Source organism: Lygodium microphyllum, chromosome 18, assembly GCF_053477565.2.
Source record: "Lygodium microphyllum isolate KBCC chromosome 18, Lygodium_microphyllum_v1.1.10, whole genome shotgun sequence".
Lineage (NCBI taxonomy): Eukaryota > Viridiplantae > Streptophyta > Polypodiopsida > Schizaeales > Lygodiaceae > Lygodium > Lygodium microphyllum.
The window spans coordinates 80,255,908-80,276,368 of record NC_141152.1 but is presented as its reverse complement, the minus strand read 5'-3'; the positions used below and the strand labels follow the sequence as shown (position 1 = coordinate 80,276,368).

At 42.1% G+C, this 20,461-nt stretch overlaps 1 protein-coding gene and 1 pseudogene across 1 annotated transcript in view; one reads left to right on the top strand and one right to left on the bottom strand.

The window, feature by feature from the left end:
* Positions 1–20,461, top strand: part of LOC148021069 (NagB/RpiA/CoA transferase-like superfamily protein) — a 101,142-nt gene that overhangs the window by 66,076 nt on the left and 14,605 nt on the right. Inside the window, exons 3-7 of the mRNA XM_087698203.1 lie at positions 1,082–1,240; positions 1,328–1,427; positions 8,243–8,394; positions 8,482–8,587; positions 8,669–8,807. Of these exons, the coding sequence (XP_087554329.1) occupies positions 1,082–1,240; positions 1,328–1,427; positions 8,243–8,394; positions 8,482–8,587; positions 8,669–8,807 (656 nt within the window). The remainder of the gene's footprint in view (positions 1–1,081; positions 1,241–1,327; positions 1,428–8,242; positions 8,395–8,481; positions 8,588–8,668; positions 8,808–20,461) is intronic.
* On the bottom strand, positions 19,451–19,994 carry LOC148021070 (uncharacterized; annotated as a pseudogene).

Sequence of the window (20,461 nt, the reverse complement as noted above, 5' to 3'; positions counted from 1 at the left end):
CAGCCACATTCAAGCAGACACACATGCTTTCCACATGGAGGGGTAAGCATTACCACAATATATTAGAATGTTGGGAGACACCTCACAGCTCAAACATGATTTTTCAATATCCCACACATACAGTTTCTTTTCCATGATAGCCCTCCCTTCCCCTCTAAACCAATAGGTATATCCGCCCATCATACTATTGTTCAATTCACCAAGATTAGAACAAAAGGAGACTTTTCTGCACCACTCCATGCAATCCAAGACAATAATCCCAGGATAGTCAGCCATCTTCCAAAAGTGGGCAAGGATGTCACTTGTGTCTTAAAGATCTTGGGGAGAATCATGCCATTTCACCACCATACATCACATACTACATTCACATAGCTAGGTCCACTCAGCATATGCTCACTCAGTTAAAAAACTTCCAGTTTTTCTATTGTTACCACTGATATGCCTTGTTTCTAAGGTTGCCAGACAAACTGGCTGAGCAATGTTTTGTGATCATTCCATCCATATATATCACAGTAGAACTATTTCTATAGAAGCAAAGGGACATTAATCCACATTCATACAGACATCAATCAAAAACAGCCAAAGCAAAGGCTAACCAAGCGTACTCCAGAGTCAATACAAAGCAGAGGTATGAAGCTTGCACCTATGATAGTCTAAAAAACATTCTTGCCTGCAATGATGGTTTCCTTGGAATAGATATCCATATCAGTGTAAAATATTGTTGCTTTTCCTGCATGTGTTGAGAAAGCAATTTATCTCCTAGCCACACCCAGAGATGAAGTACTGTCCTCTCTCAAGGTGACTTTAACATGCCCCCAGCCTGATTCTGCTGCCTCCTTCCTCGTCCTTGCCTGGCCTGCTCTCCGGCCTTTGCATGCTGCAATATTTCCAATGTGCATGCATAGGAAGAGCCTGTAGTAACACTGGCTGATGTTTGCAGTAATTTACTACATTTAGGCAGCTTCAAATGTAATAATGATGGAATATCACCAAAATTTGTATATGATGTGGCTGTTTAGGTGGAATCATGTAAGTACAAAACTCTCTACATGCTTACAAATGCTTTTTTGCCTCCTGCCAGGCATGCAATCAAAGATATGGTGGTCAGGGGCGCACCTGCAATAGCCATAGCAGCAGCTCTCTCGCTTGCTGTGGAGTTGGCTAACATAGAGTTAAAGCCTGCTAGTGCAAAAGAGGCTTTTCAGTATATAGATGAGCGGCTGCACTACCTTGTATCAAGGTATGCCTCGAGATTCTTTTTCCCACAAAATAATGCAACTTTTAAAATTTGTGAATTCTCAAATGTCAAATATGCTGGAAAATGCAGTCGACCAACAGCAGTCAATCTCTTTGATGCTGCTACCAAATTGAGAGAGAGAATAAGCAATGCTGCTGCTTCTACCTCTACGCCTGAAATGATTATCAAAGTATGTTTGAGACTTTTTAATTTTAACGTTTTTTTTTGTTTTCTTGTTTTTATGTATCTAATAGGCACATGCTTGTATTTTTGAAAAGCCTGCTAAATTTGTGCAGTGCATGGAGGGGGGTATTGTTTACTGCATATGCCTTGTTCTAAGTGATGGATTATTTTTCTCCGTGGTGTGTTGTACCTTGATGACATGTGTATACAGTAGCTAGGCAAATGCTTTTCAGACACTACGAATGTATTATTGGTTTGGCAATGAAAAACATATGTTTGCAACAGTGGCGCATATTTCATAGCTCGCACAGCTTCCAAAAATTTAGCACAAATATCCTTGCTACAAATCAGTACATCAAGCATACTATCTTGTCTCTTGATGAAGCTTCAAATATTGCCTTGGAAGTTCATATCTAAGAAAGAAATTCATTGGAGAGATAAATCAACAGCTTCACACACTTTTAAAATTATGCACACTCTAAAGGGTACCCAGGTTGTTGAGGTCTAATCTGTGAGTCACCTTGCACTGCATGTTCCTATAGCCAAGCCTTGAGAACTGTTCACACTGCACATGTATTTGCAAATATTTATAATGATAGTACTAGCAATAGTGAAATAACCTGAGGTTCTTGCATCATTTTCAGGCACAGACTTGTGCTGTCACTTAGCTCCTCTGTTTTTGTCTCTCTAAGAAAAGATCAAGACAAAACTTATGTACAAACATCAGTAAGTAAGATTACAAGAAGCTCTGAGATTTAAAATAGAGAAAGAGATAGACATCAATTCTTTAGAGACAATATCCAACCATATAAGGATTCCTGAGATAAACGAACGTGCTTGTCTCCTGTATGACCCCTTTCTTCTCATATGTCTTAATCACTGTAATCTTCTACCATCTGCCATTAAGGGTGTGGATGGTCTCTACCAAGATACAAAGGAAGGATTTTAGAAGTTGGAATGTGCTACTTGTCAATGGTTTGATGGAATGTTGCTTCCCAAGACTACCATACAATATTACTAAAAAAGAGAATCACCCATTTGTAGTAGTTTCCTCGAGTCTTTTCTGTCAGAGGAACCCAGAGTGTGTCCTTGGATGTGGTAATAGATGTATCTTGGAAAGTCCTCTAGGCATAGGTCGTCCCTTTGACTGTAACATAGGCCACTGTTCCGTTACTCACAATCATCTCTTTTAGAACTTTCCTCCACACATCCTAAGCTTTGGGGCAGTCCCAAATGCAATAGGACCATGTCTCAGCCACTGTGCATCTTGATTAGGCAATTTATAAACTGCCATATCACAGTCAAGTGCCTACTGCTAGACTTCTATGAGCTATAAGAAAAAATGAGAAAGATCCTTTTTGGAATTAAACATCTTCTAATACACTCCAAGTTTTTGAAAGGGATAGCCATGTAATGCCCTGTGTGTATGAATGCTGCAATCCTGTTGTCGCTGATACAAGGAAGGGTTTAGAAGTTGAATTGTGCTATGGGTAAATGTTTTGACTCCATGTTACTTTCCACAATCAGCAGATAATAATGCTATAGATCTTTTCCTTGGAAAAAAGGTTTGGCTAATTATATTACTCAGAAGAAATATAGAGAAGTACAAGTGGAGCTTTCGGTAAATCAGAGATCACTCATATATATGCCTTTGGAGGCAGTTTTGGGGGGGATGGGGGATGGAAGCCATGGAGGATGAATGTAATGCCACCAATGGCAGCCCGCTTGGAACATGAAAGACAGGATATGGTCACCCTAGGTGTGAATGACATGTTACCGAGCTCCTGTTGCTGCCGAGAGTCACCCTGTAGCTGCTCCTAGCAACCATAGAGTAAGTGGATGATGGACGACCAAAGCTCTGCCATAGTAGCATACAACGAATGGCTCTCACCACTGAAAATCATCCGATAGCATGCCTTCTAGATGTGCCACCGTATGAGGCTCCCAATGGTCTCCCAAGCCTCCAATTGTGGTGCCATAAGCTCTGGCATCTGGCTGCTAGGCAAAGCCTTCAAGCCTACCTTGGCATATGAGCCTCATGAAATGCACCCCAGGCTAGCTGCAACTCGTTACTTGATGGAGTAGTCAGCAAACTCCTCTTAGCAGCCATGCTACTTTGTACTGCATAGGCAATGCTTTGGAGTTTCCAAGTGCCACTGTGGACAATGCTTATACACTCTGTCCTGCTGCATTTGGGTTTGGAATCCAAGGTATTTGACAGTGTCCCCCCTACTTTCCCATCTGAGTACCAAGTGGATGCCCCAATGAGTGCTAGAATGAGGTTCGATATGAAAACCAACCAATTTACACCCATGGTTTTTTGCACTTGCTATTGTACAGATCACCTCCATTAGTCATGACTCATCATCCTCAACATCAAGTTCCATGACAGAGAGGGTTGAGATACTACATTTGGGATTTCCCTATTGCTCCAGAGATTTGGAGGAGATCTGTTAGGATTGTGGGAAATTGCTAGCTCTATGATTGTCACATGGTGGACAATTGCTTAGGTCATAGATAGAGGCCTAGTTTGCAGATATGAGAATGTATGGAGGTGTCATGCTAACCTTGCCTTGGAGTAGCTTGTGAGTGGGATCGCCATGCTAGATTTCTCATAAATGGACCCAGGGGCAGTTTCTTAGATGGGAGCTCAGAGCTAGCATTATTGTTTGGTATATATGGATTTTGGACCAGCAAATGCAGCCATGCTATGATTTATGCAAAAAAATCTACTACAAAGACTCTCTAGGATTTGGACAGAATTTGCCAACTCTTGATGGGAGATGGTAGAGGATGCAAGGTAGCATGGATGAAACCAGCCTTCCTCCTTGGATAGGGTAGTAAATAACTTGATTAAGCACTAATTACAGCAAACATAAAATTCATATAAACTAAAAATGTACACTTTACCACTTTAAGCTTGGACATTGGACACCTATTGGCCCCAAAATTGGTGCTCCTTGTGGTATTTCTTTATTCTATATTGCAAATGGACGAAGTACAACTGAGATCCTATGATCTCCTCCACTAATCCAAGTGACTCTTGCTGTCAAAACTGACCAGCAAGTCTCCAAACCAATTTGCCCCTTGGTTTGCTTGGAGATTGTGGCCTTCACCCTACTCCTTGAAAGACAAGTTCAATCCCAAATCTGATATTGATTGGTTGGCCTCTTGAATCTCCTTGAAATTATTCAATTGCAGCTGTTGGAATTCAAGTCCTAGGTTCTCAAATTTGAGCAGGTATCTCGAGATGGCTGTCAAACCCTAATATCTGCTGTAAATTAGGGTTTATAGCAGAGATTTTCCAATATCTCCATCTTTGATGATTCAAATGACTAGATTTTGTTGAGATAACTAGAGACATGGTTGGAGGATGAGAGAGAATTCTGTAGAGAGAGAAATTTCAAAGTTTTATTACGAGAAACATTGAAAAATTACTGCTGCCCTGCTCAAACAACCATGGAAGCTATCACCTATAGTTTAGGACTATTAGAAAGACTACTGCCCCATTCTATATGTTGTCATTTGCACTTGAAGGACCTTGGGCTGTTGTCACGTGCTCTTGGAGGGCTCCAAATTGTTGTCACATGCTGTAGAACTGATCCCTGGTGGCTCGAAATCCCATAGTAGCCTCTCCTTGCTCTCTAAGAGCCTCCTTCTCTCTCACAATGGCTGGAATAGATTTCCACTAGCCCCTAAAAACGTTTTTCCCACTTGCATGGGCAAATTTTGCCAAGTGGCAGCCTTGTAATCCTAGTTTGCAACATTATCTAGCTTGTTATTAATTTTCAAAATATTAATTTGAAAAATTAATTTAATAATTATTCTAGTGCACAAAAAATTAATTTCACGAGTCAATAATTAAATTGACTAGGCCAAATTGTCTTCTAAGTATCCTTGAGTACTTATTAGCCCCTGGTTGGCATTAATTAATTAATTAATGCCTAGTCTCTAATGTCACCATTAACATTAGTGGTCAATAAATTAGTCTAGGCCCAAATTTTACACTTGGTACCACCTAGTACATGTCAGACATAACTTATTACAACTTTTGCCTTTGGTACCCATTGCATTCTTGGTGTCCTTGGCCTGCTACCATGAGATAATTGCCATGAGCATCATATGAGCTTTAAAAACCTTGCATAGTTCATTAATAACTTAATCAAGTATTATATGCAAGATTAAAGCATCTCAAAATTTCACATCCTTTTGACAATGGAGGCTATGAGGAGGACAATAGATGCTTTTCTTAGGATCTTAGCTTTTGGCACTTTCTTCCATTGTTAGCCACATATAGTTTGGTGCTATATCCATTGATGCCTTGAAATAGACTTCACCTTGTTGTAAATTTTTTGGTATGAAAGTCCCTTATAGGGCCGTTTTGTACTTTGCATTTTGCCTTGTGATACTTATTATAAGGGTGATATATTAACATAATTTTTTCTCCTCTTTGAAAAGAAAAGAAAATCGATAAACACGACTAACAGGTGGAACTCTAGGTGTGTCAACTGTGCCAAAAATGGATGCCTAGAACTTAGTTGACACAACATCTCAACGAGATGTACCAAACAATAATGTTAGAGATGAGATTCGATTTGTGGTAGTGTGGATGATTCTCATCTAGCGACTTGAGCATGAAAAGAGATGCTCCTTTAGGACTCCTCATCTGCATTTTGGTCCTTTGTTTGTAATTTGAAGCTACTGTCAAATGTGCCAACTGATGGCCCTTGTTGCCTGAAGCTACATCTCTAGTGCCTTTGCTTTGGGCTCTATTGATCCTATATCGTACATGCAAAGAAGAGCATAATGTTGATCTGAGGACTCAATGTAATCCTTGGAGGATCACCACATTGTTGTATCTCTAGATCTTGTTAACAAGATACCTTTGCTGAATCTACTCCTCGACATAGTTATGCAAAAGATCATGGAGCAGCTCTTAGGAAGAGACGAAACGCTAAAATGGAGTCAAAATCTCTTGAAATGTGTTTCTTGGACCGAAATGTTTGGATTGTCAAAATGGCGGCACGTAGTGTTTCAGGCAAAACCCAAATATTTCGGGACATAAAAAGTCTTGATGGAATAGGATGCAATATTTATGGTCAAAATTTGAAAGTTTGTGCCCTTTTAAGAAAACATATTCTATTTTAGGCCACAAATGTGGAGTGTTGAGTGTTGATAAAGTGAAATCGGATCAACCATATCGATCACAACCTTTACAAGTAAAAAGGGATACACCCTTTCAATCATGACCTTCATAAAAAGAAACATTGTGATTCTTCCACATGTGAAGATTAAAAGGGAACAACTAAAATAATTGTTATGACCATGATTTGGTTCCACCTACAGTCTATCAATCAAGACCAACACTTATGACCATCAATTATGACTAGCTAAAATAAGGATCATGGCCACAATTTGGTTCCAACTACAGTCTATCTATCAAGACCAACACTTATGACCATCAATTATGAATAATAGAGAATCTAATCTCTCTCTCTCTCTTTAACTTATAACTTCTTCCATCTTATAGCTTCATTCACATCTTCCAACTTATAACTATAAAATCTAAATCTTATTAACTAGGACATCATGTGATCCTCATCGTTCCTTGATGATGCGGCATTCCTATTCCTGATTCCATTCATGTTCCAAAGTTTCCCTCAACTATGCTCCCCGATCTTGAACACGATGAAAAAACACCTTGCCATCTACCTCATTCCACATATCTTGTTCACTTGTAATTCAACAAATGTCCCTCCACAACAGCAGCTTGGAAATAGACGTCCCTATGGGAAGAAGACTAGCAAAGATGCGGATTTTCAGCAACATGCACCTCCATATCCTTTCAGTGAATAAGCAATCTTGAATCCTCATGCCACTTCTAGGAAGGTAAGTTACCATTCTTTAATAGAACACTCGAACACATCAAGTTCTTACTTTGGCATGCAAGTAAAGAGACCATTTGACACCCATGTGTGTGCACACTATGTCAATCAGCTCTGAGCAAATGTGCCAATGGAGTAACCTTAGTACATGGCTAACCGAAGCACAAGACACCAAGAGCTAATGGGTGGACCACTTTGTTGTGCCTGCCATGCAGCCAAGCACTGTCCGTTGGATGCAAGGACAGATGAAAGTAGGGCCTGCCACTAGTTAGGTTTCCAAGCAGCCACACTTGCAAACTCCAATCTGATGTTGCACGCTGGTCAATAGTAATGAAAAAGTCCAGACACCCCATAAAAGACTGATAATCAGCTAATAACCAGGAAAGCAGAAGGGGGGAGGGGAGGACTCTGTCTCAACCACTAGTTATTGAAGGTTTTTCCTAATGTTTCTTATTTATGAGAAAAACAAATGTTAAGAACTGGTTCCGGATAAAAATTTGCGGAGGTCAACAAGGACTCACCAAAAATAAGAAATGCTAGACTTGTCACGCACCTTGTCAGATTTCACATGACATGATGTGCAATGGTGTCACATCACACTTGTGCTGATTGTGTGCTGATAATTTTAAGCATATTGATGTGTCTTTAAGTTAGGTTCTTCAATTTTAGCTGTTATCCTGAGATTGGCATTGATTGAAGTGTCCATGGCATTCTCTACTTGTGAATAACGAATGTGAGGAGATTTTAATACTCATGGCTTGCTGTCTATCAACCTGCTTTCTGTCGCTTATATGATTGTTCATGTGGAGATGTGAATCATAACTAACTTTATAAGCTTTAGCCTGTTTTTGAATATTATCCTACTTGCTCTTTGTGCCTGGACATAATGAGTGGGGATGTTGGAGAGACTATTTTTACACATGCAATGACAATGCAGGCCTATATTGAGGCTGCAGAGGGTATGCTGACTGCAGATGTGGCATCAAACAAATGCATGGGAGCTTATGGAGCTGACCTGGTTTTGGATGATGCTAAACATAGAGGTTTGGTTGATAAGCTATGTGTGCTAACACATTGCAACACAGGCAGGCAAGATGGAAATGATGTTTTGTGGGTTTGTGGGAACTGCCCTGCCAGTTTGTATTAACTAAGAATTATCCATGTGTTTCTATACAGTTTGGCAACAGCAGGGTATGGAACCGCATTGGGTGTCATTAGGGCTCTCCATTCCAAAGGAAAAATTGAAATGGTGTATTGTACAGAGACAAGGCCATTTAATCAGGTCTAGATTCTCTGCTGGATTTGTTAAAATTGATAATCATTTCTCAACATCGCTGACTATTGCAAACCATTCGACTTGCAGGGGTCACGTCTGACTGCATATGAGTTGGTGTATGAAAAAATACCTGCAGTCCTTATAGCAGATTCAGCTGCTGCAGCTCTTCAAGCCTCTGGAAAAGTTGCTGCTGTGATTGTTGGGGCTGACCGTATTGCTGCCAATGGTAGTAGATAACATTATAATTGTTTCTGGCTGATATTGGTGTAGCTTTTTGTATGCATGGTAAAGGATCTGTAAAATGCCATGCAGATTATTGTCTTTGATCTTCTTCATTCCCCCCTTTTTGAGCTTACACCCATGCAACACAAAATCATCACAAATTATGTTAATCTAAACTTGCCAAGATTTTCTAACCTTGATGCTTATTTCCAATTTAACTGAAACATTCTCCTATTTTACTGTTAGGGGACAAGTAAGGTTACTGCCATTTAATCCTTAAAGTAAGAACTGTAAGAGCTATATAAACTGATAATTTATCATAATCAGTGTTTCACCTCATTTATGCACACTCAGGTGGTTAAAATGAGTTAGTATGTTTTCTTTGTAGCTGCAAGTGTAATCACACAATGTAGTATGCTTCACAATGAAAACATTCACTTTTTTCAGTGATTAAATATTTCAAGAAATTGGAAGGAACAAATACTTGAGGCTGAAAATGACAATTGTTCATTTGTGAAGATGGGTGAAAAGTATTAAATGCGCAACTGGTGATCGATTATGCAAGGCATTCTAATCAGGAGGTCGTACTGATTCAATTGGACCTGGAAAAGGCTTTTGATTATCTGGACTGGTCTTTCATCGCAGAACTTATGTCTACTATGGGCTTTGGTGCTCGGATGTCTCGTTTGATTTACACCATTAGTGCTGCGGCGTCTTCGCGAGTCATGCTGAATGGAGGCGTTATCGAGCCATTTGTCCTTGCTCGCTCTGTCAGACAGGGGTGCCCTTTGAGTCCTCTCTTCTTTGCCCTTGCGACTCATCCAGTTCTTTCGATGTTATCTCATATGGCAGCTTCTACTCAGTTGGCTGGATTGTCGCTTCCTTCCGGACATCACTTCATTAGTCAATCCTTGGCTGATGACAGCTTTATGATTCTGCGTGCGGACAAGGATAACCTTCGCAAAGCATTAGATGTTTGGGCTCTCTTTTGGTCAGGCTTCCGGTCTTCGCATCAATGCTTTGAAATCAACCATTCTCAACTGCATGAAGTCGGATTTGCAGCCATTGGACTGGCAGGGAATGGTTGTTCCCCGTGGTTCCATTGTCAGGCATCTTGGGTACCCCTGGGGTGTTGATGTTTCCCCAAAGCAGCTATTACAGTGGATCTCACAGAAACTGGCGGCTAAGTTTTTGTATTGGAAGTCACAGGCTTGGCCCTTCCATGTTCGCCTCAAAGTAGCCCAGACAATTATGTTGCCAATGCTCACATATTTCTTGCCATTGCTGCCCTGGACTACTACACTGAATGCTCTTACTCAGTCTATTCGTTTCATGTTATGGAAGAAGGATTCCTTGCATGCAGGCATTTCCTGGATTTCTTGGTTGCATGCGTGCATTCCCAAACGCATGGGTGGAGGGGCTATTTTAGATGCCCAAACTCATATGCTGGCACTCCGTTGGTCTCTTTTTCGCGCCATGTGCTCGGATCATCACCCGTGGGTTGTTATAGCCTGTTATTTTCTTGAGGATCACGGGCTTCTGCATGGTAATACCCAAATCCGGAGTTCTTGGTGGCATGTTCTTAATGCCGATTCTCGGTTTCCCAGTTCTTCATCATCTCTGCTTGCCCATTTGGTATGTTCCTGGAGACTGGTCCTCCGGAAGGCTCAGTGGCATCGAGCGGAGGATCGCTTAGCTACTAATTCTTTTCAATTGGAATTGTTGGCAGTCTCGTGGTTACTTTCGTGGGAAGGTAAATATGAGCTTCGACCAAAATTTAACTGCATGGCATGTTTGGGCTTGACTTCAGTCGCAGATGCCACCCTTGCCAGTCGCAATGTGTTGATATCGTTTCGTACAGCCAGGAGGCTTTTTAGGATCCCTCGTGGATACAGGCATTTATGGGAACAACTTTTGATGATGCTCCAGAGCAGACAACCCTTTCCTGCCTTTGCTTCGGATCGTCCCTGGCAGGACTGGGACTTTGCAGGCCGGCTGAATTTCGAAAAGGCTTTAGCTAACTAGGTGTATCATCTTTTGATTAAAGATCATCAATGGATAGTTACTAAAGCTAATACTCTATGGGGATTGCGTAAATCCCGGTCATGGTGGAGGGTAACTGTGATGGAGGGCTGGTTGAACAAGACACCCTTCAAATATAAGGTCTTTCTTTGGAGGGTAATGATTGGTGGTCTTCCGCTTGCTTCAGCTCTTTCCAAGCGTCGAGTCTCCAACGGCAACTGTTTCTTTTGCACCACCAGTGTGGAATCCGCCCGTCATCGATTTATTTCTTGCCCCCTCGCTAGGAAAATCTGGTCATTCTTGTCAGCTGTTTGGGGAGCGGTGGTTGGTTTCTCGCTATGCTCGTTTGATTGGGTTTTCGTGCAGCCCAAATACCCCACACCGACACAGCCACATATGAAGATCTTGTTTCACTTTCTTCGATATTGGGTCTGTCGGCATAATTGGACCATTCAGAATGCTTTTCTTTTTGATTCCGCCTATAATGGTCAGCGGCATATTGCTAGGCTTAAAGGTCTCTTGCATTGACAGATAGATCTTCTCCGGCACTCTGACATGTTCCCTCGGGAGGACTTACGTCCCTGGCATATGGCAATTTCCTCTGCGTCTTTTCCATGACTTTGTAACTCTTTGGTCGTTTGGTTCTTGTAGAGAGACAGTGTGTTTTTACACATGATGGGGTAGAGCCATCATGTATCTTGTAATCATGTAAACTTGTACCTTTTTCGTAATTAATACACTTACCTTTTACGAAAAGGAGAGAGAGAGAGAGAGAGAGAGAGAGAGAGAGAGAGAGAGAGAGATGAAATTATATATTAATGTCTACAAAATGTCAAAATGACTTATGAGACCATAATTTACAATCATGTGTATGATGGTACAATTGTCCGGGCAATGAGACCATGAGTTACAATCATGTGTATGATGGTACAATTGTCTGGGCAAAGTATGTAGCACAAAGAAAAATAAGAAAGGAAAGTGACTATGGCTATGTGTAAAACATATCGCCTGCAGATACAGGGGCACCAAGCACAGATGCTAAATCAAAGAGAGATAAGGAAGATCCACCAGTGACATGAGCAACAGTTGATAGAGTTGAGAGCCCAGTCGAGATGCTACCCTCATACTATTTCATTTGGGATGTACGATATACTCTATCCACCAATTCTGATTGGGTGGAACTAGATATAGGGATATCATTCAACCACACAGCTAGACATGTACTACTTCATCCTCCCGTTGTATCCCTATATGAGCACTATTTTGGTTTTGCACAGCACCTTAGCTTCTTTTCACTGTATATCACTAACCATCGTTTAGCACGTCACACTTTGATATCTAGTGATGACTAGCATTGTATATGTTTTTGTCTCATAGGCCAATTTTGGTCTCAGCAAACATTCATCTCTCTCTCTCTCTCCCCCCCTTTGGCTCTCTAGATTGTCACCCCTCTCTGTATGGGTGTTGTCTGAAAGAAATTGGTGAGTTGTGATTGGCATTCCCCTCTCTGTATAGTGCCAGCTTGTAGGAGTGATGTACGGAGCCTTCGAATCTTGACTAGGAGTTGGCCTAGATGGCGCTGGTGTGGGGACCCCATGACTAGTCTGAGGGAGGTGTCTCCTCCAAATAGCAATGGGTAGCTAGCTTGGAGTGCATTGTAGGATCTGTATCTGTAGATGTAGTGCTCTTCGCTCTCCACCTCCTCCTGGCATAGCCTACAAATTCACTCTACTTGGGGAATGTGGGCTGCCCTCTTCGTCTCAATCTCAAATTGGTGGGAGGATACCCTAAGCTAGCCAATGGCTACTTGTCTCTCATGTGGCATGTATACATCTAGGTATCTAGGTCTCTCAATGAAGCCATCTACTGTAGTCTTCATGAAGTGGTCTTTGTAGTATGACATCTTTGGGCGGGGGGGACTGCCTTGGTGAGATACATGTATGCTGTAGGTACAACTAGTAAAGGTCCTACTGCATGACCAAGTCCTTTGTGTGTGCGAGAGGCGTATCGAGGGGGAGTTGGGGTCATATTGAAAGGAGGCAGATGGTCCATATTGATTGCATATCTTGTAAGCCATTGCTCTCAACCCGTCGTGCCTTAGCTGGTTTCTTAGAGGCCTTGAAGGCTCTCCTAGGTAGTCTATTTAGATGCATGTCTAGTACTTTGTGTATGAAGTTGATAGTCTAAAAAAGAACTTCATCATCATGGGGGGTGCAACAAACTTGGCTCTAATAATCTCATGTGATACTGATGGTTTGTCGTGGATCATCCATGAGAGCATGTGTCAAGATTGTGGGAGAGAAGGAGGGAGTCTCACTTGAGGCTTTCTTGCTTGCACAATGGGGGAATACACACAAGGGTGGAGGCTGAAAACAGTTTTCCTCTTCTTAGTTGTGTAAGCCAAAAGAACTCAAGTACAAAGAAATAGAAGAACCCTATATATGGGTCTCAAACCAAACTCAACTAACTAAGGTGGCATACTAACTGAGCCACGAACTAGAGTAGATAAGGATAGCTGTCATGTAGCTATTATTCATGGGCGGTGTACCAACCGCATCTGCAACTGACACGTCGGTGATATAAATGCACAACGGTCACCCTGGCATATCACGAGTGGAGCTCGATATCTCAACACTCCCCCTCGAGCTCAATCCCAATTCCTGCACACCAAGCAGGTCTCTGAACTTGCACAGCTTCTCTGCGCCCAATGCCTTCGTGAATATGTCAGCTATCTGATCCTCTGTGCTGACATAAACTAAATCAATAAGACCTAGTAAAACCCTCTCCCGCACATAGTGATAATGCACCTCAATGTGCTTTGTTTTAGCATGATAGACTGGGTTATTTGCCAAGTGTATACTACTCATGTTGTCACAATAAATGACAACTGGCCCATCTGTAGGCTGATGCATATCATAAAGTAGCTTATGCAACCAAGCTACCTCACATGCAGCCATTGCTGCGCCCCTGTACTCAGCCTCTGTGCTCTACAAGGCAACTGTAGGCTGTTTCTTGCTGCTCCAAGTGACTGCAGCACTCCCAAAAGAGAACACATATCCACTGGTAGATCGTCTATCGGAAATACTACCAGCCCAATCAGCATCAGTGTATCCATGCAATTGTATCTGAACCCCAGTCTCATAAAATAGTCCATACTGCAATGTGGACTTCACATATCTGAGTATGCGTCTAGCCGCATCCAAATGTGGTTTCCTTGGAGCCTGCATAAACTGACTTACCAATCCAACAGTATAGCTCAAATCTGGCCTAGTAATAGTCATATAAATCAAACTTCACATTCTGCTCCAAAGGAACTAAAATAGGCTTACAGCCTGTCATCCCATATTTGGACAGCATGTCCAATCCATACTGCCTCTGCAAGAGCCATATCCCACTTGGTGATCTAATCACCTCAATGCCCAAGAAATAACGCAGCTCTCCCAAATCCTTCATCTCAAACTTTTGCTTCAATAGCATTTTCACATGAAGGATATCTTCATCACTATCACCTGTGATAATCAAATCATCAACATAAATGACAAGCAGCATAATACCTTTCTCTGTTTTTCTCACATAAAGTGAGAAATCTGCCTTGCAATTCTGAAAGCCAATAGTGACAAGATACTGTCCTATCTTGTCAGACCATGCTCTAGGTGCTTGCTTCAAGCCATACAAGGCTTTCTTCAACCTGCAAACAAACTCAGGATGAACAGTATGCACATAACTTGGTGGCTGCTCCATATAGACTTCTTCTTGCAAATCACCATGCAAGAAGGCATTCTTTACATCCATCTGATGTAAAGACCATCCCTTTGATGCAGTCATAGCAATGACTGCTCTTACGGTTGCCATCCTTGCAACCGGACTGAATGTTTCTTTATAGTCAATGCCATATGTTTGTGCATACCCCTTGACTACTAATCTTGCCTTGTATCTGTTCACAGAACCATCTGCGTTGTGCTTCACCTTATAAACCCACTTACAGCCAATTGTATTCTTATCTTTAGGCAAAGGTACCAACTCCCATGTAGCATCTGCTTCCAAGGCATCCATTTCTTCATCCATAGCTTTCTCTCATTTTTCTTTTTCCATGGCTTGCTCAAAAGAAGTGGGTTTTAGTTCCTGTATCACTTTGACTATATATGCATAGTGAATGGCTGTAAATCCATCATATTTCAGTCTATCCACAGGATACCTAGCTCTGGTAGACCTACGCAAAGTAGGCTCACTTCCAGGTGCTCTCAAAACATCCCTGGTCTTCCTTACTCCAGGTGTAACAATAGAAGGAATACCCAACTCATCATCAATGCTCTGTTCTGAGCCACTGGATTCACCATCCACATAAGAGTGACTTGCATTCACATCAAACATGGGCTGATCTACCTTCTCTTTTCCTTTTCGTGATACCTGCATACCACTATCTGCATTGCTTTGAGAAGATTCTCCTGATCTCAATCTGCCTGTCCATGGCGAAGAATGTGAACCACTGCTAGAGGACGCTCCAGGTCCACTAATATCTTGTGATTGCTGTTGTGAATTCTGTGCAGCATTACCATTTTGTGCATCTACATTATCAATCACATTTACTGGTTTATACCAGCTACTCATCTCATCAAAAACAACATCTCTGCTCACTGTAAACTTACGAGTAGAAGGGTTATAGCATCTATACCCTTTTTGCTGCAAAGAGTAACCAATAAAGATGCACTTCTCAGCTTTTGGATCCAACTTGGATCTCAACTCATCTGGCACATGAACATAGGCAATGCAACAAAAGATTTTCAAATGAGAAATATCTGGTTTCCTACCAGTATACCTCTCCTCTGGAGTCATCCCATGTATTGCTGCAGTGGGAGTTCTGTTCATTATGTAGACTGCTGTAGCAACTGCCTCAGCCCAATAAAAATCTGGCAGGTCTTTTTCATTGAGCATGGCACGAGATACCTCTCCAATATGTCTGTTTTTCCTTTCTGTAATTCCATTTTGTTGTGGGGTATGACTGCATGAATATTGCTGCTTTATGCCATGCTCCTGCAGGAACCTTGCAAACTCATTTGAGAGGTACTCTTCCCCTCCATCTGACCTTAGGCATTTTATTTGTAGGCCTGTTTCTTTTTCAACCATAGCTTTAAGAGTTTTGAAATGCCCAAAAACTTCACTTTTCTTTTTCATAAAATACACCCAAACTTTTTTGCTTTAGTCATCAATAAAAGTAACAAAATAATGACAGCCTCCAAGAGATGCAGCTTTAGTAGTCCACACATCAGAGTGGATTAATTCCAATGGCTTCTTACTCTCTTGAACATGTCTAGGAAATGGTTTCCTTGCCTGTTTTCCAAACTGACAGGCTTCACATACCTTATGCATTTCTGCAACCTTGAATTTAGGTAATCCTGCAATAATATTTTGGGCCTGCATTGATTTAAGTCGCTGTACATTAACATGACCAATGCGTTTATGCCAGATATCAATATCTGCAACTACACCGGTCCCATGTGCAAACATTGCTGCACTCAATTCAAGCATGTCTGCATCCAATGTAAACATTCTGCCCTTCTTATTTCCTTTTGCTATCAAGCGACCTTTATTTTTCATATCCTCAACAAAGCATCCATGAGGATTAAATTTGACCTGCAAGCCCTGCTCAACCATTTGACCAACAGAAACCAGATTCTTGGTGATATTCGGGGCATGAAATACATCTGACATGTATTTCTTTTTCCCATCCTGCATAGACAAAGGAATTTTTCCAATCTGCACAATAGGATGTGCAGTATCATCACCAGTCTCCACAAATCCTGGTTTTTTCATTTTTCTTGCATCTTGAATCCATTTTACATGACCTATCATGTGGTTTGATGCACCTGAGTCAACATACCACACTTCGTTGCTTTCTTCTGTACTTGTCACAGAATTGTTCATGTGCTGTACCATAAACAAATGCTCATTTTTGTCATCACCCTGTCTTCTAGAAGATGCATAATTTCCTTGTTGCAATTTCCCATTCATGATGTCATTCTGCTTTTTATAGCAGTCTTTAGTCATATGACTCATTTTACCATAGTAGTAGCATTCAACATTGCTGTTTGCATTTTGACCTCTTTGCCATCCACCACGACCTCTTTGGCTCCCCCTGCCTCTAGAGTTACCACGTCCTTCTCCATAGGACTGGTTTTCTTGAGTTTGCTGCATATTCTGATTTCTACCACGGCCTCCAAATCGGCCTCCTCTACCTCTGCCTCTACCTCTCCAGCATTTGAGTAGAAGACAGTTTCTTTTGAAGTTCCTCTTGAAGAAGATGCACCACCATTTCTTTGCTCCTCAGAAATTAGAAGAGCAATCAACTCCTCAAAATCAGGAAATCTTTCACGAACTGAAATGGATGTCCGAAACTGTGCATAATCCTTTCCTAGACCATTCAAGGTCACAGAAACTAAATCATCATCTTCCACTGGCGACCCAATGGAAGCAAGTGCATCTGCAATCTTCTTCACCTTCATGTGGTAGCCATTGATGCTCATACTTTCTCTTTGCACATTATGCAACTCTTGCTTGAGCTGCATTTTCCTAGCTTGCGTATTTGTGCTATACATTTTTGACAAAGTATCCCATGCCTCCTTTGGCGTACTTGCATCCTGAATATGCACAATCATAGATTCTGAAATACTGATAGATAGCCAATACATAACTTTCCTGGCTCTCTCATGCCATGCTTTGAATGCCTGTATTTGCTGTTGATTGGGAACATCAGGAAGAACTGGTTCTTCTTCATTTCCTGCAACAAATTCCCAATATCCTTTTCCCATAAGGAAATTCGTCATTCTAAACTTCCATGCTTGGAAGTTGTTCTTGTCAAGCTTTTCAGTGACAATCTGTGAAAGAGAATCAGACGCCATTACAGAACACTGCAAAAAATTCTGTCACTGCAAAAAACACAGCTTCACCCTCACAACGGCAAATCTGCAAAACTGTCGAAAGTGGTATTTGACCACACAGTCACTTCCTAGTGACGATTTTGCATAAACAGGAACCAAGGATGATTCTGTAACTCCCAATGTCTCTGCACACAGACATACGATGCAATTTCTACAGTAACTTTTCACCGACCTTTAGAATAGCGGCTGCACAGCATAAACCTGGGCCTTTTCCTGAGTGCGTGCAGAAAACTTCCGCCTCCAAAACAGGCCCCGAAATGGTCTCAAATAAAAAAAACAGGGTCACCAAGGGCTAAAGCCCTTTTCCCGTAGCATATACTGCCCTCTTGCTTCACCGCGAAGGGCGTCTCAACCTGAGACAATGCACTCTTGCAATTTCCGGCTGTGCTACCTGCAGAGATCTGCTCCCAAAACAGAAAATGAAAGCAACACTGCTCCTCTTACCAGAACACCGCGAGCTTGGCTTGCTTTCTTGAGCTCCTTACCACGAAAAAGGCTCTGATACCATGTCAAGATTGTGGGAGAGAAGGAGGGAGTTTCACTTGTGGCTTTCTTGCTTGCACAATGGGGGAATACACACAAGGGTGGAGGCTAAAAACAGTTTTCCTCTTCTTAGTTGTGTAAGCCAAAATAACTCAAGTACAAAGAAATAGAAGAACCCTATATATGGGTCTCAAACCAAACTCAACTAACTAAGGTGGCATATTAACTGAGCCACGAACTAGAGTAGATAAGGATAGCTGTCATGTAGCTATTATTCATGGGCGGTGTACCAACCGCATCTGCAACTGACACGTCGGTGACATAAATGCACAATGGTCACCCTGGCATGTCACGAGTGGAGCTCGATATCTCAACAGCATGATGATCTATGGTCTCTCGATATGTGTCCATAGGTATGTAGCCAATCTAGGGTCAAGACGAGTGCACCATACATCATGGCTAGTGTGACTAGTGTGCCAAATAGCCACTTCCATGTTCGAGGCTCTTGGAAGTGTGCGTGGTGGCACTTACTCTCTATCATGGCCAATCTTGCATATCCTCTTGTGAGTCAGTCTCTAGTTGCTTGTGCTATGGTGAATCTCCTAGCGGATGTAGTGAAAGTGACCCCTAGGTAGATATATGAGTACCCAACCTCCACCTGTCCACCTCCTAGGGTGAAGATTGATCTCCTTCTCAGTGGGGCCAATGTGTGGAAGATTAGGATCTTGGTTTTCCCAAGATTAACCATCAACCCACATTGTGTATGAAAGTCATGAAGGGCATGGAGATGTTGCTATTGACCCTCTTGTGATTTAGAGACCAGAACAATATCATCAGCATAAATCATAACAGAGACGAATATACCTACTAACTCCACCCCATCACCTCGTCGTATGATGCGATGTTCTATCTCGTTGATGTAGAGATCGAAGAGTGTAGGTGATAGAGGACATCCTTGCTTTACTCCAATGCTGCTAGAGATTGCGTCTGAGAGTATTTTGGGGCATCTCACTTAACCCACCACTTCCTCATAAAGTGCATAGATACCCAAATCATGTCGGATAGGATATCCAATGTTTACTGCCTTTATAGTAGTCTATCTAGTAGGATCGCATCAAAGGCTTTACAAAAATCCATAAACTAGAAATAGATTCTCTTCTTCCTCATTTTCACTTGCTCAATCATGCTCCTCAAGGTGAAGATGTGGTCAAGTGTAGGGAATCCTTGTTTGAAGCTGGCTTGTCCTACTGCTCTCAATCTCCCTCTCTTTGCATGTGCACTAAGTTGTACCTCCATCATTGCTCCATATATCTTTGCCAACGTGTGACCAATTGTGATGGTTCTGTAGTTATCTGGATCTAGGGGTTGTGGGGTGGGCATGATGGTATGCATGGTCCACTCATTTGGGACGCCTTTTGCGAGGGCCCTACTGAACATAAAAGCAAGGAGAGGAGCCAAAATGTCAACTACATAAATGAAGTGCTCACCTTGTATACCTGTATAATCCATCGATCGTCCATGCTGTATGTGCTCTATTGCTCTCCTCACTTATCGTGTGTGACGAAGGTGGATGTGGTGGGGCGAGGCACTAGTGGGTGAGGGATTGGTGGCTGGTGTGGTACATCATATAGTCCCTCTGCATAGGAGTGCCATGTCTCTAGGTCACTGATGGGTGTGGGGTGGTATGGCTCTTGTAATCAGCGCCATGTTGTGGCTACATCTTTGCTCATGAACAAATGTTATAGGTCCCAATATTGTGGAGAGAGAGAGAGAGAGAGAGAGAGAGAGAGAGAGAGAGAGAGAGAGAGAGAGAGAGAGAGAGAGAAGTGGTGCTCCAAAAGGCCCGTTGGCATCCAGTGGGGGACCGCTTGCAGACTAACTCCTTTCAGCTGGAATTGTTGGCAGTATCTAGATTACTTTCATGGGAAGACAAACATCAGCTCAGACCGAGATTTAACCGCATGGCCCTTTTAGGTGTGACTTCGATTGCGGATGCTACCCTTGCCACTCGCAATGTCCTCGTATCGTTTCGGACTGCTAGGAGACTTTTCAGGATCGCGCGCGGATACCGTGGTTTATGGAAACAGCTTTTGTCGGAGCTTCAGGGTAGGCAACCCTTTCCTGCCTTGGCTGTGGATCGTCCTTGGCAGGACTCTTGCAGGCCGGTTGAGTCTGGAAAAGGCCTCTACTAATCAGGTGTATCATCTTCTCATTCAAG